At 54.3% G+C, this 20032-nt stretch overlaps 3 protein-coding genes across 8 annotated transcripts in view; 2 read left to right on the top strand and 1 right to left on the bottom strand.

The window, feature by feature from the left end:
* Positions 1 to 5525: 5525 nt before the first annotated feature.
* On the top strand, positions 5526 to 9343 carry Ogfod2 (2-oxoglutarate and iron dependent oxygenase domain containing 2). Its single transcript, XM_005344392.2, has 7 exons — positions 5526 to 6129; positions 6378 to 6434; positions 6794 to 6907; positions 7057 to 7156; positions 7511 to 7638; positions 7827 to 8084; positions 8154 to 9343. Exons 1-7 carry the CDS (start codon positions 6001 to 6003, stop codon positions 8415 to 8417), a joined length of 1050 nt encoding a protein of 349 aa, XP_005344449.1. The 5' UTR covers positions 5526 to 6000; the 3' UTR covers positions 8418 to 9343.
* A 203-nt stretch (positions 9344 to 9546) lies between these two features.
* Positions 9547 to 11489, top strand: Arl6ip4 (ADP ribosylation factor like GTPase 6 interacting protein 4). The gene is made up of 5 exons (XM_005344390.3): positions 9547 to 9966; positions 10317 to 10589; positions 10666 to 10783; positions 11137 to 11206; positions 11293 to 11489. Exons 1-5 carry the CDS (start codon positions 9810 to 9812, stop codon positions 11347 to 11349), a joined length of 675 nt encoding a protein of 224 aa, XP_005344447.1. The 5' UTR covers positions 9547 to 9809; the 3' UTR covers positions 11350 to 11489.
* A 416-nt stretch (positions 11490 to 11905) lies between these two features.
* Pitpnm2 (phosphatidylinositol transfer protein membrane associated 2) overlaps positions 11906 to 20032 on the bottom strand; it is a 107094-nt gene continuing 98967 nt past the window's right edge. For 4 of the 6 annotated variants that reach the window (XM_026784193.1, XM_013350016.2, XM_026784201.1 and 1 more), the window contains 9 exons: positions 19653 to 19814; positions 18749 to 18897; positions 18407 to 18523; positions 17990 to 18106; positions 17737 to 17885; positions 17480 to 17629; positions 15128 to 15311; positions 14918 to 15046; positions 11906 to 14835 (listed from right to left, as the gene is read on the bottom strand). In XM_026784193.1, coding sequence (XP_026639994.1) covers positions 14512 to 14835; positions 14918 to 15046; positions 15128 to 15311; positions 17480 to 17629; positions 17737 to 17885; positions 17990 to 18106; positions 18407 to 18523; positions 18749 to 18897; positions 19653 to 19814 — 1481 coding nt within the window. In that variant the 3' untranslated portion in view covers positions 11906 to 14511. The remainder of the gene's footprint in view (positions 14836 to 14917; positions 15047 to 15127; positions 15312 to 17479; positions 17630 to 17736; positions 17886 to 17989; positions 18107 to 18406; positions 18524 to 18748; positions 18898 to 19652; positions 19815 to 20032) is intronic. The other 2 variants (XM_005344388.3, XM_005344389.3) reach the window with 1 other exon arrangement.

Raw genomic sequence — 20032 nt, 5'->3', positions numbered from 1 at the left:
GCAGGCGGATCTCTGTGAGTTCGAGGCCAGCCTGGTCTACAAAGGGAGTTCCAGGACAGGCTCCAAAGCTACAGAGAAACCCTGTCTTGAAAAAACAAAAAAACAAACAAACAAAAAAAAGAATGCAGGAGCCATCATACCTCACCAGGACGTGGGGCACTCCCTTCCCGTGAGGGGATGGAAAAGGCACTCCAAGCCTTGGTCCTAGGAAGCAAGCAGGCATTAACTAACGCTAACTAAACTATGTTGAGATTGCCTGTCACCTCGGTCAGAAGGCCTGAGAAAACAAATGACAACAAATTCTGGCAGGGATATAGGGACAGGGAACACCTGTGTAGCTGCTAAGGAAGTCGGGGTGGAGGTTTCTCAAAAATCTAAAAATAGATACCGTGTGAGCCACCTACACCACTCCTGGGCACATGCACAAAGGGTCCATGTCCTACCACAGGGACAGACACCTGCACATGCTTGTCCCCTGTGCTCTAGTCACCGTAGCAAGGACATGAAATCAGTTTAGATGTCCGTCAGCTGATGATAATGACAATGCTGTACACATCGCACAGTGGCATTTTAGCCAGTTCTAAGAACAGAATTATGAAACTCTCAGGAAAATGACTAGAACTGGGATGTATTCTAGGGAGTGACGTCACCTAGGCCCAGAGAGACACATGTTGCATGTTCTCTCTCACACGGGGATCCTGGGTTTGAATACGTGGATGTGTGTGTTGGATTTGGAGTGTTTACAGAAATCAGGAAGCTAGAAAGGGCCCACGGGGGTGGGGGTGGGGCAGAGGCCTTAAGGGGTGAGGGGACAGCAGAACAAGCCTTGGATGAAGCAGAGTGCTGGGGGTTAAAGGTTCGAGTGGGAATGGGGGTACAATGAGAGGAGGAACTTAACAAGCAGAGCTGAGGCTGTATGGAAAATCCTATGGAAACTAATGATGTCACAAGTTATCTTTGGGGGTCGGGGAGGCAAGGGTTTATTTCAGCTAACAGATCCCAGGTCACAGTCCATTCATAAGCCAATTTAAAGAGAGGGAATCTGAACTCAGGTACCCTGTGAGAGTAAACAGTGTTTCCTCAAAGAGCTGCTTGGAAGCAGTATTTTTTTCTTTCTTTCTTTTTTCTTTTGGTTTTGGTTTCACACTTGTCTCGATTTCTCTGGAAGCCCCTGCCATCCAGAAGGGGACCTGTCTACTCATCTCAAAGTTATTTATCACCCTGCCTGCCTACTGCTTTTGAGGAGGTCCAGCTCTCCAGACAGCCACCACGGCCCTGCTTCGCCTGACTGAGTTTCATGGTTTATAGTTTGCAGGGTCAGTAGGGTCCATTTGTCTCTTAGAATGCATCTCCCCTAGCACCATTAATCATGCAAGCAGTGTCTCCATGCTCCTGCCCCAGTCTGGGCTCAGTCACTAAGGAGGACAACAGCAGGATACTTGACAAGAAGCTCTGATTCACATGTACAGGTAAGCCAGCACTGGCCTGGGTCTCCTGTGACCACACATACCAAATACTTTAATCTTACGTGTGTCTGTGTATGGGCACATGATGGGGAACCTCCTTCAGCCAATGGCCTTTAAGAGGCTGGACCAGGTTGGGGCGTGACTTTTGGGTACCCAAAAAGCTGCCGTCCCACCCAGCTCATTCTCTTCTTACCATGCTCCACACCCCATTCCTGTTCCATGAGTTTTCCCTTTTAATAAAGAAAAATCTCAGGATACTCGGAGTTAGCTTGGGGTTATTTGACTTGCGTTCAGCATCAGGCACGTGCCTGTGCATGCAGGTGCCCTCAGAGCCCAGAAGCGCTGGATCCACGTGGAGCTGGAGTTGCAGGTGGTCAAGAGCTGCCAGATGTGGGTTCTGGGAACCACACTCAAGCTGTCTCTTATTACACTGTGGGGGTGCACACATGCACACACGTGGAGGTCAAAGGACATCAGGCTCTGGTGGTAGGCACGTGACATGATGTTCCTTGAGTACATTCATTGAAGGACATTCAGTTCTGTGTCTAGGTGCATCTTTGTACAAGCAAATGGCTGTGCAGCTGCTCGCTGTCCCATCATTGTTGACAAGCTCCTTTTACTCCACTCTGTCACCTGGGTTCTCTTCTCAAAGGCGTATACTATGTCTGTGGGCTCTCTCTTCTGTTTCCTTAAACGCTTGACTCCTCTGCCAACACCACAATGTCTTGAGGACTGGAATTTTTATAGTAACATTTTTTAAAAAAAATTCTATTTTAAGATTGGCTTATTTTCTGTGTACAAATGTCTTGCCTGCATATAGGTCTGTGTGCTATGTGCATACAGTACCCTTGGAGGCCAGAAGAAGGTACTGAGTGCCCTGGAACTGGAGATGGCTGTGAGCCATCATGTGGGGGCTGGGCTCTGAACCTGGTTCCTCTGCAAAAGCAGCCCATGCTCTTAACCAGCTAGCCACCTCTCCAGCCCCTGTTATTCACAATGTCATATGTATACAGAATGTATCTTGATCATCTGCTCCCAAGACACTCCAACACATTCCCCTCCATTCCTTCTGTCCTTTATCTTTTCTTTTCTTTTTTTCTTTGTAACCCTGAGTCCATTCGGTGCTGCCTGCTGGGATGACTGATGTTGCTGGCTTGATGTTGTGCAGGTGACCATAGCTACAGTAGGCTCAGAAGAGCAATGGCCGGGACGTGTCCAGGAGACATCATCTCACTGCGCTCCTCCCCACCTCAGCTGTTCATTCCTCTTGCTGCCTTCCACGAAGCTTTGGTGAGGAGGTTGACAGAGTGTGCCATGCGGGGCTGTGCCGTGGAGGCTGTGATGTTCAGGGTTGTGCCGTACAGGGCTGTGATGTTCAGGACTGTGCCATGCAGGGCTGTGATGTTCGGGGCTGTGATGTTCAGGGCTGTGCCGTGTGGGGCTGTGATGTTCAGGGCTGTGCCGTGCGGGGCTGAGCATCCAGTCGTCACTGACTCTCAGCGTTTGGACCAGTTCTGAGTCTCTGCTGAGAAGAGCTGCTCTGGGCAAGGCTAAGAGCAGCACTTGTCCGTAAGTGCACATATTTAGAAGGCAGTTGGACATGTCACTTAGCAAAATGTACTTCCTGAGCTCTGGACTTTGGGGCAGGTTTGCAGTGTGTGCTGGCTAGTTTTTATATCAGCTTGACCCAAGCTAGAGTCATCTGAGAGGAGGGATGAGAAATTGAGAAAATAAGAAAATAAGATTGGTTTGTAGTCAGGCTTCTAGGGCCTTTCCTTAATTAATGGCTGACGTGATAGGGAATAATAATACATTGAGGGTGAGGGGACCTCAGGGCAGGTAGTCCAGGGTGCTATAAGAAAGCAAGCTGAGCAAACCACGAGGTACAAGCCACTAAACAGCTCCCCTCCATGGCCTCTGCATCAGCTCCTGCCACCAGGCTCCTGCCCTGCTTGATTCCTGCCCCGACTTCCCTTGGTGATAGTCTGTTCCCTGGACTGATTTTGGTCGTGGTGTTTCATCACAGCAATAGGAACCCAAACTAAGACACACACAACCAGCCATGAGTTCCATCCTGTGTACCAGGCCTCAGACTCAATTAGAAAGTAGTTGGTTATTCCCACAACAGTCGTGCGACTAGGGCACCCGTGAGGGCATCTCGCCTGGCAGTCAGGGTTCGCTATATAAGAGCTTCCTGTGGCCCAGTGACCTCACATCTGAGGGGAGATGTGCTGTTGGAGACTGGGCTGCCCCTTTAGGAACAACTCAGGAGTGTCAGGCTAGAGTTCAGGTCCTTATCTACCATTTATAAACTGCATGACCTTGGATGGCTCAATCCAACTGATCCCGCTGCCATTCACTTTCCTGTGTCAAGAATGAAAATGGTAGCTGGGCGGTGGTGGCGTAAGCCTTTAATCCCAGCACTCGGGAGGCAGAGGCAGGTGGATCTCTGTGAGTTCGAGGCCAGCCTGGTCTACAAGAGCTAGTTCCAGGACAGGCTCCAAAGCCATAGTGAAACCCTGTCTTGAAAAACCAAAAAAAAAAAAAAAAAAAAAGAATGAAAATGGTGAAGACTAAACTGCACATGGGTAACACTGAAAATGTTAGCCATGGCTCCGTTGGCCATGTTCAGGTGCATATGCACGTGTGTGTGTGTGTAGGGGGTTGGATGACCCTTTCACAGGGGTCACCTAAGGCCATCAGAAAACAGATATACTACAATTCATAACAGTAGCAAAATTACAGTTATGAGGTAGAATGAAAATCATTTTAAGATTTGGAGTCATCACAACATGAGGAATGGTATTAGAAGGTTGCAGTGTTAGGAAGGTGGAGAACCACAGGCTGGCGTGAAGCCATGCAGGGCACCTCAGAAGCTTGAAGATGCAGAGCCTGTCCTACCTTCTGAGCCCCTACAGGAGGATGGTTCAGCTTGATTCTCTCTGAAGCCAGAGCTCATCAGTTCTTGACTTTTGAACTTCTGGCCACCAGAATCCTGAGAGAAAGTCTGCTGTTTTAAGCCAATCAGTTTATGCTAATTAGTTACACAGCTCACCATGCTGGCCCACACTCACCTGCATGCCTTGCACGCTCACACTGGAAAGAGTTTCATTGCTCCTGTGCAGCCAGGGTGTAAGCCAATCAAGCTGTCAGAAGCTCTGCCCGGAGACCAGAGGCCATCTGTAGCTTCCTATGCTTCTAGGGAGGGCAGGAGGACTCTGGTAGCTGGAGCCTTGGATCTCCAAAGGGGCTGATGATCAAAGCTGGAGAGGAAGGCCAGGCTCCCTCACCTCCCGGGTCCAGAGCTTCTGTAACCGTCACAGGTAGGACAGAGCTGGGCTTGCCATAGAAAAAGAACCTGGGTTGTGCTGTGTGGGGGTGAACGCCTATGTGAGAGACTGTATGTAAGAGCATAGCCATCACTGGGAGATGCTTCTGGATGGAGAGTTTGCCAGTGAGTGTGAACAGGTTAATGTGGTTGTACGAGGATGCACGAGTGTGTCCATACACGCTGGCATGTATCCTGTGACCCCTGTAGTGAAACCATACCAAGCTGGGTTCCCCCACTCAAGAGATTCCTGTGGTGGGAGGGCCCGAAGGCACTAACAAGGACACACTCCTGGGCTCAGATCCTGACTGGATGCCTAGGGACACTGCACCACGGAGCCTGTTTCACGGTGTCAGGCTGGTACCTTATGTGATGTTTGCTTTAGAGATGGGAGTTGAGAAACTGGGTAAGGGGGTAAGGGCTTTGCCACCACTCCGTGCCCATTCCAAGCTGAGAGGGTTCAGGACGGGTTCACTGAAGCTGTTATTCATTTTTGAACTTCTGGTCACTATTCAAATTCTGAACATCTAAAAAAAAAAAAAATTCTGAACTTCTATGAAGAGGGTTCACTGACGCGTTCCAGGCGACTGACTTCCTTCCTTTCTAGGCACCTCGGTTACCCCTGAGCGACGTGGTCTTGTAGACTTGCCCTTGCGCCCGCTGGGTGGCCGTGTGTGCAGTGGTGCGTCTCCCGGAGGAACCCTGGAAGACCTCAACACAAGTTCTTGAACTTGACCAGGGCGAAGGGCGTGCCCGCGACAGACCACACTCACCCCAGCCCCCACCCCCTCTGCATTCTACCGGGGAACGGCCGGAGGAGACGCCGAAACGGATCGTGTAGGGACCAGCAATGAAGGCCAAACCCGAGCTTAGCCGCACAGATGACGCCGCGGTCGTACCTCAGAACCCCAACCGTCCTGAGTGCTGCGTCAGGCGGCTCCGCAAAGAAATTTCCAACAGGAGACAGGGCAGCTTTAAAATAAAGATTCTGAGTCCTGCACTCCGTGCGTCCTGTGACCGTTCCAGCCCTGTGCTGGAAACACTGCCGCCTCGCCCGGGAAGCCGCCTTGTAGACCGGTTCCTGCCCTGTCTGCGTTCCTCTCTGCAGTTGAGAAATTACAGCGGCCTCTTGGTTGCCGGCGCCTGGCTCTCGGTGGGGACTCACCCGGAAGTTGCCGCTACCGCAGGTGGCGCGGCCGCTTTGCCATGGCTACGGCCGCTCGGCGACGCTTCTGCCGCTGTGCCTGCTTCTGCTCTCAGAACCTGTACGTGGCGCGCTACGGGCTGCACCTGCGCTTCCGGGACGAGCAGCAGTTGCGCCGTGACTATGGCCCGGTGAGGGGGAGGGGGGGCGCAGGAGGGGCCCGGACACCAGGACTGGCTTTGCTCGAGGCCTCTCGCTGCAGCATGGCAGCTCCCTAGGAACCTGAGAACACGCGTGCCGAGCGCGCTGGACAGAAGTTTTCAGACCTATCGATGATCCTGTCACTGTCATCTCCGTGACAGGGGTGGGGGGCGCTGAGGCTCAGAGATGTTTATTGACAGGGTCACATAGCCCTGCTAACTGACCTTTCTGCTCGCAGCTCCTGCGCAGCCGAGGCTGCGTCAGTTCCAAGGACTTCCAGCAACTCTTGGAGGAGGTATGGCACCCCTGCCAGCCCTTCCTCTGGAGCCCTTGACTCCGAAGGACTTAGCCCTCTCTCCCCAGTTTCTGCTTCTACTTACTCCCATTCCCAGGTGCTGGCCCAGGAGAGAGATTGAGAAAGACCAAATTGCCCCCAGTGTCCCTTTCTCACCAGCTGAGTGGCATGGTCAGGGCCACCACCCCCATTTCAGCTATCAGGAGACCTTGACACCTGCAGAGAACTCTGGCGGGTTCAGAAGTATACGCAGAGTTGCCTTCCAGCCTGGGTCCCACTTTGGCCTTCCTGGACTTCAGTTTCTTCTCATGGCGTTGGAGGTGGGTGGCCCCAGTGTGTAACTGCCTTTGCCGTTCCAGCTTGAGCAGGAGGTGGGGCGCCGGCGCAGGCTGGGGCAGGAATCAGCTGCTAGAAAAGCCCTCATTGCCAGCACCTACCACCCAGCGAGGCCTGATGTCTACTGCTCACTGCAGGTACTAGGCCGGCCTGGGAATCACATTCTTTGGGGCTCCTTCCCTTTCTGAACCTGCTCCACCCTCGACCCTCAAGCTCCTGGGAGCTTGGAGGATGCTGCCCTGGTGGGGGGCTGGACTTTTCACAGCTGCCCCCTGTTCTGCCCCAGGACGCGGTTCTGGCCCCTGAGTTTGTGGCTGCAGCTGAATACAGTGCATCCCCCGGTGCAGGCCTTGAGGGCCTTCTCCAGCAGCTGGAGATAGTGTCAGGTGAGGCCCTTCAACCCCATCATCAGCCAGCACTGCTGGGGGCGGGAGCAGGGTGGTGGCAGCTTGAGACATCTGGGTATGGGAGGTGGGGTACTTTTACTCTCATCTCCGGCCCCGAAATAGCCACCAGGAACTGGGATGGCCAGCAGGAGGAGCAGTCTGCAAGGGAATTTCATTCATTAATTCATCCATTCTCTTGTTCACTTATGGATCACCCAGCTAGGTTCAGGGAGTATGTTACTATTCCCATTGTACAGAGGGAACTGGCTTGAGGCTTTAGGATGACTTTCGGATAAGCTGGCTCACGAGGCTGAATGGGAGCTCCTGTCCCACAGTCTGCCCCTCCTTCCTCAGAGGAGAAGCGCATCTACCGGGTGCCTGTGTTCTTGGCGGAGTTCTGCCAGGCCCTGCTGGAGGAGCTGGAGCATTTCGAGCAGTCGGACATGCCCAAGGGAAGGCCCAACACCATGAACAACTATGGGGTGGGTGAGGCCTGCCTGTGTACCTGGGGAACAAGGACAGTTAGAGTGCATGAGTCACCTTGTTCTGAACCTAGAGCACCAGGAAAGCAAGCAGCTCTTGCACTTAGCAACATCTTTGGCAAAGAATTGTGGGGATGCAGGGTGAGGCTCCCCAAGTCTCCCTGCTGATGCCTGGGAATCCTCTTTAGGTACTGATGCACGAGCTAGGCCTCGATGAGCCACTGGTGACACCACTGCGGGAGCGCTTCCTGCAGCCACTGCTGGCCTTGCTGTACCCGGAGTGTGGTGGGGGCCAGCTTGATAGCCACCGGGCTTTTGTGGTCAAGTATGCGCTGGGCCAGGACCTGGAGCTGGGCTGCCACTACGATAATGCCGAGCTCACCCTCAATGTGGCTCTGGGCAAGGCCTTCACAGGGGGTGCCCTATACTTTGGGGGCCTCTTCCAGGTGAGTGAGCCCCACCACTTAGGGCCCAGGCAGTCATGAGTACTCCAGCCTGAACCCTACCATCTGCAGGCACCTGCAGCCCTGATGGAACCCCTGGAAGTGGATCATGTGGTGGGCCAGGGTATCCTGCACCGCGGTGGCCAGCTGCACGGGGCTCGGCCCCTGGGCACCGGAGAGCGCTGGAACCTTGTCATCTGGCTCCGGGCATCTGCTGTTCGAAACCGCCTCTGTCCTATGTGCTGCCAGAAGCCAGAGCTGGTGGACGATGAGGGCTTCGGCGATGGCTTCACCCGGGAGGAGTCTGCCGTGGTAGATGTATGTGCACTGACTTGAGCCTGGTCCCCCAGGGGCGGTGGTGCCATGGCACCAGGAAACTGCCAGCTTGGGTGGGGAGGGCAGAAATAAACTCTATAGCCATGACCCTCCTTGGGCCAAAGGGACATGCCTGACTCCCCGGTCACTCTTTGGACAGATGGAGTCGAGTTTGAGATGAAATATTGAGGGTCGAGGGTGGAGCAGGTTCAGGAAGGGAAGGAGCCCCAAAGAATGTCCAGCCTCAGCCTGATCCCTGGGGAGCTCTGCCTGGGGTGGGGGACTCAGTCAGTGACTCCTTGGATAGGGTGGCTCCCAGGGACTTAAGTGGGGTTCATTGGTCTGTCAGCAGTGCTGGCGAGTGGGAAGCCAGACTTTCTGGGTTCAGGCCTCTGTTCTGGCACAGAATTTGTTTGCAGCCTGGCTGTTGTGACAAGCTGACATTTATAAAGCACTTTATAACAGCCCTCTGTTTCCTGTTGTTATTTAAGAGCTTAGAACTGGTGGTTTGGAGATTGACTGAGGGGTGCACATAGCTGTGCGCTGTTCCGGATACATATTCCTGGGGACTTCAGTTGTAAGTCTAAGTACTCAGGGAAAGTGCTGAGATACAGAAACACCTCCCTCCAGATGGAGCAGTCTCAGCTAGACACCTGACAGGCCGGGGATTCATTCCTTAATTGGTTGTCATGATCCCTGGCTCATGATGGGCAACTGGACTTGCCACCTCCAGCAGTGAGTGACGTAAGAAATACCAGCTGTCTTCAGTCCATTGGAGCTCTCAGTCTGGTGGAGTGGACAGACCGGCAGACTAACCAGGGAAAACAGTAGGAGGGTGGCTTTCAGGAGAGTGAGAGGCCCGAGGGCTTGCGGCTGGCGCAGGGCCACAATCAGACTCCCACCCACGTAAAGACACCACTTGTTGGAAGTGGGTGTGCCAGAAGCGGAACCCAGGGTCCGGAACTAAAGGCAACAAGGACTCAAGCTACACCCGGACGGACGGCCTTTCAGGACGGCCCCACCTCGGAAGCGGACCGGAAAACCCCGACAGGCTGCTAGTTCCTCACGGAGGCTTACTGTAGACTGGTGGTTGGCGAGGGAACCGGGCGGCCTCGTGACTCCTCTCTGGGCAACCAGGCCGCCTTCTCGCAGTTGAGGAGAGCTGAGGCGTTCCCCGTGCCCGCCGCGCAGAGTCCAGTGCGCAGGCGTGTGGGCGGGGCGGGCCCTTAAAGGGACCGCGGTGCGGAGTCGGAGGAGCTGGGGTCGCCAAGCGCGAGGTTCTCGGGCGGGAATGGGTACTAGGTGCCCCGAGGACCAGGCCCCGTTGGCACTGAGTTTGGATCTACTCTGCGGACGTGCCCAAGAGGAGCCGCAGGTTAAACGCGTCTCTTCCGGTCTCTAGCCCGCTTTGCTATGGCTCACGTTGGCTCTCGCAAGCGCTCGAGGAGTCGCAGTCGGTCGCGGGGTCGACGGGGGTCAGAAAAGCGAAGCAAGAAGAGTAGTAAGGACGCCTCGAAGAACTGCTCAGCCTCCAAATCCCAGGGTCACAAGGCCAGCATCACGTCTGAGGGTGAGGACCGTAGGGACAGGGAAAGGGGTGTGCGGCTCTGCTCTGCGGGAGGCTTGCATCTGTCGAGCCCGCCCCCAGGGAGCAAGGGATTCGGTGTAGAACCCAGACTGAGGTCCTCGGATAGGGAGGAGGCTCGGTGGAGGGGAGGGTGTGCCTTATTCATGCTTTAATGTGCTGGGCCTTTGAGGTCGGGCCTGGCCGGCCACCCTTCCAGGCACACAGTGACTTCCAGGGTCCCAAAGAAGGTTCTGAAGATGCTCTTGGGGAGCCGGTTGGGAGGGTCCTACCGAGTAGAGGCTGCCCCAGAGCAGAGCAGGGTACAGAGGCCTTATCTTCTCCCTGCATCACAGAGAGAAGCCAGCACAAGGCCCGGAGGACAGCGAGGTCCAGCTCTTCCTCCTCCTCTTCCAGTTCTTCCAGCTCTGCATCGTCCTCATCTTCCAGCGATGGCCGGAAGAAGCACGGGAAACACAAGGATAAGAAGAGGAAAAAGAAGAAGAAACGAAAGAAGCTAAAGAGGAAAGCCAAGGAAAAGGCAGTGGTGGTGCACCCGGTTGAGGCTCTGCCTGGCCCCTCACTGGATCAGTGGCACAGATCAGCTGGGGAGGACAACGATGGCCCAGGTACCATGTGGGCCACCATGTGGTGGGGAGAGGGTGCCCTCCCCGGGTCTGACACCCCCTCTGTATTCTGTTCCAGTCCTGACTGATGAGCAGAAGTCTCGTATCCAGGCCATGAAGCCCATGACAAAGGAGGAGTGGGATGCTCGACAGAGTGTCATTCGCAAGGTGGTGGACCCAGAGACGGGACGCACAAGGTGTGGAACAGCAGACACAGCTGCTAGTCCTGCCCTCAGTACAGGCGGGAGGACGTGCTCTTGGGGGTGGGATATGGGGAAAATGGTCATTTGTTATTCCCTGTGCCCCTTGAGTAGTGGCAGGACTGGAAGTGCCTTGTCGTTTTTCAGATGCTTGCTGCGACAAAGGAGAGCCTACCTGAACTGTCTCCATTCTGTCCTGAGTAGTGGTTGGGATGAGTGGCCAGGCTCCCCCTGCTCGAGATGGTCGGGCTTGCCCTGGGGTTCCTTGGCTTGGGTGGTTCTTTTACTATGACATGAGAGTCCCAGACTCTTACTTGGTGAGCTGATCCCCTTTGACCCCCCCACCCCAGGCTCATCAAGGGAGATGGTGAGGTTTTAGAGGAAATCGTAACCAAAGAACGGCACAGAGAGATCAACAAGGTTGGTGTCACCACTCTGCCCATGCTGTGCCCACACGGTGTCTACACTCAGTATCTCATGCTTCTATCCTGTTTGCTTTCTTTCAGCAAGCCACCCGAGGGGATGGTCTGGCCTTCCAGATGCGAGCGGGCCTGCTCCCCTGAGAGCCCTGGTACCCCAGTCTGTGAACTACTGTTGGTGGCTTGGAGACAGATGGATCCAATTGCCTTTGCTCCTGTGGGTGCCCCCTAAGCACCAGACTGGGAGAGTGTAGTGTCAATATTAAATGATCTTGGTCACCGAGTTCCTGTCTTGTTGCTTTCTATACTGAGGGGCGGAACTATTGCCATTTGACTTCTAAAGAGATGTGCTTATTATCTTTGGAAAGCTGGCATGTTCTCTAGTGGTGAGCAAAAACTACTAGCCACCCTGCTCCTCCTCAGTTGACTCAACCAGGACCAGACCTGACCCTACCCTGGCTGAGTGAAACTCAGCTTTGGTCCTTAGATTGAACTCATCAGGCCATTGCCTGTGTCCTGTTCCACAGGAGCCAGGCTGTGTCCCCTGGGGAGCAGAGGCTAGCAAACGTACCCTTACCGGGTCTGTGCGTGAGGTGTGTGCTGATGCCACAGTGGTTAGTTAGCATGTGTTATTGCAGTGGATGTCCCCACACACAATCCAGGAGATCCACGGTGCCGCCACAGTAATGAGACCAGAAGGAAGCCTCCTGCTTCTTTAATTGGTGTAACAGACTGTGACACGGTATACAGAGAGCACACTCAGGCCAGACGATGCAAGGACAGCAGGGATGGGGTCAGGACAGGTTCACACATCGTCCAGAGAAACAGATGACAAGAACACATGGGAGGGGCTGAGATGTGACAATGTCACAGGGCAGGGTGGTGGGCAGCTCACACAGAACCAGGAAGGGGTGGGGGAGGGTTCTTTGCTGAATCCTTCTTTAGAAATCAAAGAGAAGGCAGGTGGTTGGTGTTGGGTGGCATTGAGGCTCAGTCCTGGGGACTGCAGGTGGGGAGGGAGTGACTAAGGCTTCTATTCTAACAGGCCTGGGGTGGGTGGCAGTCAGTAAGGTCTGCCTCACCCTTTGGTTACAAATGGCCAGGCCTGAGCCCTGCAGCTCAGCACCTGACACTGTAAACATTTTTGGTATTTTTAAGGGACTTTGACCTTCCTCTTTTAGTTTCTGTAAAAGTGGGGCTTCTTCAAGAGAATGAGCCAATGGAAATTGTAAGGGAAGCAGAAAGCAGACTTGAGTGAAGTTTGGGGGAAGGCTGCCGTCTCACCATCTATGGCTAAGGGCCCGGGGAGAGCCCTAGGGGACTATTGCTGTTGTCCTTGGCATGGCTGGCGGCTGGGCAGGCAGGGACATTCGGAGCCACGAGGGGGCTGCCCAGGGGGAGAAGCCAAGCCCGCTGATCCCAGGGCTTCCCTGGCCTTTATTGCAGGTGGCCTGAGGCTTCCAGGTGCTTCTCCCAATGGCTAGTCACCTAGGCTGAGGCAAGAAGGGGTGGGACTGTGGGAGCGGGCACTGGCCACTGGAACCCCTAGTGGGGCAGTGATTGTCGGGCCAGCAGCCTCCTTCAGGGGTGGGGAGTGGTGGGGCAGATATTGCACTTTCATTGTGACGGTTCCTTGGAATCTTGGTCCATAAAATAATCACTGCTTTATACAGAACGCTGGAAACAGCAAAGCTACATCTTAAGGGGGAAGACCATGAAGGTCTCGCCTCTCCAGACAGTTTTTTTTCTCAGCACAAAATAAATAGCTTTCTTTCTGTCTAGGCCCACCATGGCAGGGCATCTCACGCCCCTGAGATGCACATATCTCTACAGCAAAGTCAGCGGCTCCTGTACGCCTACCTACTCAGCCTAGCCGTGCAGCCCTGAGTCTCAGCGTGGCAGCTCCTCAGGTAGAGCCCCTGTAACTGGACAGCTGGCCTGAGCTCGGTGGGCTCAGTCAGCACAGGGAAGGTGCAAGAGAATTGTGCTCAGTGCTGCGGGGAAGGCAGGGCTCAGACCCAGAGTGTGGGACACCCGTCCTTGTTTAGGGAGAAATAAAATGGCTGTCTGCCCTTAAGCTGACGAAGCAAGCTGTGGCTTCTTGGAGTAGACATTAAACGGAATGGCATTAAGAAAACCTAAGAGCTCCACCTGCCCCAGAGTAGGAAGTCGGTGGAATTGTGGGTCTGGTGAGGCGAGAAGCCCACAGCTTGCCGAGTGGACCAGGTGCAGGGCCCACAGGCCAGACTGAGTGGGACCCTGTCACAGTGCTGGGTGTTCCTAATGTAGCAGGCTGCACTGATGCTGAGCTAAGAAAAGGAAGCAGCCGCTGGCTGCCTGTTAAAAAACCTTATAGAAACCAGATGGAGAAGTAGAAAGGTGTAGAAACGCGGCGGGCAGCAGCCATGGCACGGGGCTCCAGCCCATGGCAGGCGAGGAGGTGGAGGTGGAGGCCAGGCTTCACAGGCCCAGCTGCCCAAGGTGGGTTTCCAGGAAGGAGCTGGCTAAGCACTGTGCTGGCCTTGCGCCTGTGCTGTGCTCAGGACCCGGAATGACAGCAGTCCTGGGACTGCACTGAGCTCTGGGTGGGCAGGTGGGTGGGTGGGCAGCAGTCTTGAGACTGCCACTGGGCTGCCACAGTGCTGGCAGGCCAGGCAGTGGCAGAAATTAAGATTTAGCCTTTCTCTCCTGCTTGTGTGAAGATTTGCCACACTGGAATATTCTGTGTAGTGACAGGCCCTGGATCAGCAGATACTGGGTTTCATGCATGTCAACATGTCTGGAGCCAGAAGAGAGATGGTTAACAGGTCTCCACTCTCAAAAACCAGTGCAAAACCAGTGCAAAACCAGTGAGGTTGGACAGTTGAGAACCGGAGTCAACAAGAAGCAGGCTGGACCCCCGCTGGAACTGCTACCAAATGGGAAGGGGCGCCAGTGGACACAGAGGTGGTAGGCTGGGCTTTATGCCCATGCTTGGCACCAGGAGGCTGAGAGATCAACACAGGGCAAGATGTCCAGGAACGCCTCCCGGGCTGGGCTAGGTGGCCCATCCTGGTTCTTCTTCCATCATGGGCTGGACATCCTGCCAGTTTCCATGACAGGCTGGGCTCCTCAGAGCCTAGGGCATGAGGCAAGGCCAGGAGGACTGTGTTGTCATGGCCATGTCTTCCAAGGGGCCCTGGGACAAGCTCTCAGGCCACATCTGTGCTTGTCCCCAGCTACCTATGTGTGCACAGGTCAGGCCTCCCAGTGGGGCTGGTGCCCTGGCCTAGCACCATGGAGACCACAGCGCCTCCTAATGGTGTCCTACTTGGGTCCTGTGGCTGCCCCGGGTTCAAGGCGGCCTGTTATGGCACGGCCCCAGCAGCTGGCTGCCACACTCATGCTGCGCTGGCCCCGTTGCTCACTGTCCATCTGGCTCTGTGTCCGATCGTGCCGATGGCTGGGCCCACTGGGCTGGGCTGAGATGGTGCGGAGAAGGTGGTTCCGGGAGCGGAGGAAGTCACCCTGGCCAGGTAGGCCAAAGCTGCCCTTGCGCAAGGCCATACGTGTGGCCGTGTTTCGGGCTGGACGTGCCCGATGATTGTACTTGAGCTGGGCCAGGTGTGCCGCATAGCCGTCCGTGATGAACTGTAGAGGAGCGATGGGGTAGGTTGTTAAGCAGCCTGGTACTCCCCAAGCTCCCCATGTCCCTTCAGTGTGCCCGACTCACCTGGCACTGTTGCTGCAGCTTCTTGGTGGGCCGGCCCACAATGTAGATATGCATGGGAGACAGGCTGATGGAGTTATAGACTGCCACATCCTTTGTGGAACCGTAGGCCGCATGCGCACGCAGGTGCAACTGTGGATAAGACAACCAACCATGGGCACAGGCTGGGTCTTCTAGCCCTCCCCTCCTTAACCCAGTGCTCCCAGGCCCCACCTCAGAGATGAGCAGCTTCAGGAAGTTAGCCTTGTGCCTCAGCGGGTCATGCACCAGGCCATCACAGAAGGACACCACGCCGTGAGGGAAGTTGTGCTGAGCCAGCCATGCCACTACCCGCTGCTTCTGCATGTCTGGTCGGCCAGTTACATAGATGATGAGGTAGCCCAGGTCCTGCCAGTGTCTGCAGAGGCAAGGGGCAGGTGTGTCCCATGGCTGCTCTCCTCCTTGAGCCTCCCTCTCTCCTGCCCAGCTAGAGCTCATTTGGGCCATTGAAAAGTACTTCTTCAAATGAAAATAGATCCATATCTATCACCATGCACAAAACTCCAGTCCAAATGGATCAAAGACCTCAACATAAAGCCAGCCACACTGAACTTCATAGAAGAGAAAGTGGGAAGTACACTTGAATTCATTGGCACAGGGAACCACTTCCTAAATATAACCCCAGCAGCACAGACACTGAGAGAAACAATAAATGGGACCTCCTGAAACTGAGAAGCTTCTGTAAAGCAAAGGACACAGTCAACAAGACAAAACGACAGCCTACAGAATGGGAAAAGAACTTTACTAACCCCACATCAGACAGAGGTCTGATCTCCAAAATATACAAAGAACTCAAAAGAACAAATAATCCAATAAAAAATTACAGACCTAAACAGAGAACTCTCAACAGAGGAATCTAAAATGGCTGAAAGACACTTAAGGAAATACTCAACATCCTTAGTCATTAGAGAAATGCAAATCAAAACAACTCTGAGATTCCATCTTACACCTATAAGAATGGCCAAGATCGCCGGGTGGTGGTGGCGCAAGCCTTTAATCCCAGCACTCGGGAGGCAGAGGCAGGTGGATCTCTGGGAGTTCGAGGCCAGCCTGGTCTACAAGAGCTAGTTCCAGGACAGGCACCAAAGCTACAGAGAAACCCTGTCTTGAAAAAATCAAAAAAAAAATGGCCAAGATCAAAAAACACTGATGACAACTTATGCTGGAGAGGTTGTGGGGAAAAGGGAACACTTCGGCATTGCTGGTGGGAATGCAAGCAGGTACAGCCCCTTTGAATATCAGTATGGCAATTTCTCAGAAAATTAGGAAATAACCTTTCTCAAAACCCAGCAATAAGCCCGGTGGTGGTGGCGCACGCCTTTAATCCCAGCACTCGGGAGGCAGAGGTAGGCGGATCTCTGTGAGTTCGAGACCAGCCTGGTCTACAAGAGCTAGTCCAGGACAGGCTCCCAAGCCACAGAGAAACCCTGTCTCAAAAAAACAAACAAACAAACAAACAAACAACCCAAACCCAGCAATACCACTTTGGGGTATATATCCAAAGGATGCTCAATCGTGCCACAAGGACATGTGCTCAACTATGTTCATAGAGGCATTGTTTGTCAAAGCCAGAGCCTGGAAACAACCTAAATGCTCCTCGATCGAAGAATGGATAAGGAAAGTATGGTATATTTACACAATGGAGTACTACACAGCAGAAAAAATTAACATCATGAAATTTGCAGGCAAATGGATGGAGCTAGAAAACATCATATTGAGGTAACCCAGACACAGAAAGACAAATATCACATGTACTCACTCATAAGTGGCTTTTAAACATAAAGCAAAGAAAACCAGCCTACAAATCACAATCCCAGAGAATTTAGACAACAATGAAGACCCTAAGAGAGACTACCTGGATCTAATCTACGTGGGAAATAGAAAAAGATAAGATCTCTTGAGTAAATTGGGAGCATGGGGACCTTGGGAGAGGATTGAAGGGGAGGGGAGAGATAGGGAAGGGAGCAGAGAAAAATGTAGAGCTCAATAAAAATCAATTAAAAAAAAAAGAAAAGTACTTCTTTAGTTAGTCCTTGTGGTGCCCACCTGCCCTGATGGTAATCCCAGATACTCAGAAGGCTGAGGCAGGGGGGTGGCAAATTCAAGGCAGCCTAGGCAATTATTTAGTGAGTGAGACCCTGTCTCAAAAAGTGAAAGGAGGTCGAGGGCTGTGCATGGGAGAGTGCCTACACTCGCCTTGTATGAGCAAGGCCCCGGTCCAGTGCCCAGCACCACACAGAAAAGAAGAAATGCATCTTGGCCAGGGTTGAACAGTGGTATGAGAGTGAACAGCAGTGTCAAAGCTCTCTGGACTGAGCTTGGGAGGCAGGTACTCTAGGTACCCTCAAAGGAGGCATCCTTGGAACTGGATTGGCATTAAGTGTGCCGACAGCTTGTTTGACGGTACACCAGTCAGTGGTGGCACCGGCTCAGGTCCTCAAGGCTGTGCTGTGTGCCATATCCTTCACTTGGCTTGCAGCCCACCCACCTTCTGACAGCCATACCAGGTCCCTAAAGGCCACTCACCGCACCACGTCCACAGCTCCCGCGCGCACCTTGGGGTCACTGCCCATGATGGACACACTGGCAGCAAAGGAGCCATCGATACTGAAGACCACAAACTCTGTGCCCTTGGGGAGCACGGTGATGTAGCTATCGGCAAAGGTGTGGTCTCCCCTGGTGGTCAGGGATAGCTCGTCAGAACTAGCCAGGGCCCACTCCCAGCCCCACCCTCCCACATTCGAGGCTGGCCTTGCTCTGCCTGCCCCACCAGAGGCACATACCTGACCACCATCTTGATGGGATAGACGCCCACCCCCAGGCGGTGTGTTTCTGGAATGGTGTAGGAGACACGCCCACTGCTGTTGGTCACCAGAGTGTCCAGGTATAGCCACTCACCTGAGGGTGGCTGCATCATGATGTGCACATCCACCTGAAACCACCAGGAACGCTGCTTACAAACCGGCCATGGCCGGGCCTCAGTCCCTGGACCCTGCCAGGAGAATGGAAGGACTACCCTAGGCACCAGGTCCTCACCTTCTCCCCAGTCAGGGTGACCATGTCCAAGGGCCCATACATGAACCGGCCTGTCACAATCTGTGGGCCATCCTCATTGGCAACTGCATCATTGATCCGGTGGTTGGCTGTCACATTCTGGGGAGGGAATGCAAGGTGAGGCGAGGAGGGGGGGATGGAGCTGGGGTCTTCTAGGCTCAGTTAATACCTCTGTGAGTGGGTCTGAGGGCTGAGCTTGGGTTCTGAGCTAGGTAGCCCATGCTGGGTCCAGCCAATAACCAGAGAGGGAGACAATCTTGCTGTGCTTTCTTCCCTCCCAGCTCCTACCTCACTCCTCATTGGTCAGATGAGATGGCTCACAGCAGTGTGATGTAGCTTCTTATTTCATGGGAATAAATAGGATGACGTCTGGGGCCTAGACACCTGGAAGACCCTCACCCGCAGCTTCACATGGGTCCTCTTGCGCTGCCACTTCTCTCTGGGTTGTGAAGGTGTGAATACTGATACCTCCTTGCCGTCCAGCTCCAGGATGCTGGAGCTGTCATGCCGCATGACCTGGGGAACAGAGACAGGCTGGGAGGCAGGCTCAAGCTTAGATGGCTGCTCTGGAAAAGGCCCAGCATCTCCAGGAGCTGGCAATGGACATCTGGCAGGGTCTATCAAAGCCCTAACTCCAATCAGCTCCCATCTCTGCTGTGCATGTGCACGCTGCCCCACCCCAGCACTCTGTGGGCTCCAGGCACCCAGTGTAAGGCCCAGTTGTGCCTGGGTAGTAGGTACCTGTCTCAGCAGAAAGGAGACTACATCGGTGGACTCCCAGTAGCTGGCGTGGAAGAGGTGGGGCAGGGCCACTGTGGGGAAGGCTGTGAGGGCGTCGGGGCAGTACAGGGCATAGTCAATTCGCTTCTGGCCCCACCACTTGGCAGCAACTGCCAGGAAAAAGCCAGGAGGAAGGGTTGTGATTGCACTCTTGGACTCCAGGACGGAGGCCCGAGTGAGTCACCTGGCATTCAGGCCTGTTCACCTCAGACTAGCCCTCCCTCCAGGTGCAGTCAAAGCAGGTTTTCTCCCAGGCTGGTGGCAGGCAAGCAAGAATGTGTACAAAGTGCCCTCAGATAGCCTTGCCACCTGGAGTAAAAAACCACGTGGCAATGCCAAGGGGCATGAGGATTTCTGGAGGAGGATACGCGGTCCCAGTGCTGTTGATGGCAGAGAAGCGGCCCTTCCCTAGACTCTCTCTGTTTTCACTGCTTCAAGGCTTGGACAAGTGAAAGGAGGCACAGAGAGACACAGAGAGACCTTGGCCTGACAATTCTGCAAGCTCGCTGTCTTTCCAGTGTCTTGCCTGCTGCAGAGGGGGAAGGGTGAGTATGAGGTCCAGGGATCTCAGTGTCCTCCCTCAAGGGAGAAATAGCATGAGGAATGCCATGCCTGGTGACCGCACATAGGTGCCCATATGCTGGTGCCTGTTTCATGAGGCCTAGCTCCCCTGAGTTCTCCCCATGGCCTGCAAGATAGGACTCCCAGGTAGCTCCAGCCCCGCCCTCTCCTCCCCACCCAAGGCAGTGTGCCCTGTTAACCTCAGCAGGAGCCAGCAGACAGGGCCTAGCCGTGGGCTGCTAAGACATGCCTGGCAACAGTGAGTGATCTTGGGTTAGAGGGGAAAGTGCTGTGGCTGGGGTACCTTCTCCGATGTCCAAGTCAGGGAGGCAGGGGAACCTTTCCAGGTTGGGGCTCACCTGCCTTGCCCTGGCACGGGGACCCTGAGTGGTAGGGGATGGGGAGGGCAGGGCGAGCAAGGATAGGCGCCTGACACTGGGGGTGTGGCTGAGCGACGAGGGACCCTCTGAGGAGCAAGAACAGGGGAATGGTTGAGCCACACACACACATACACCAGGGGCCCCTACATTGGTAACAAGCAGAGAGGATATGAGGAAAGAGCTAGGACCCAACCAAGGGAAGACCCTAAAGAAAGTTGAAACCTTAGAAACTCCTGCAGAGTTCCCAGTCTTGCCCAACTGCTCTGACCACACCCTCCTAGTGAGGTCACTGCAGGCTGGTACT

The sequence above is a fragment of the Microtus ochrogaster genome, chromosome 2, assembly GCF_000317375.1.
Source record: "Microtus ochrogaster isolate Prairie Vole_2 chromosome 2, MicOch1.0, whole genome shotgun sequence".
NCBI classification, from domain to species: Eukaryota; Metazoa; Chordata; class Mammalia; order Rodentia; family Cricetidae; genus Microtus; species Microtus ochrogaster.
This window is presented reverse-complemented; position numbering and strand designations above follow the sequence as displayed.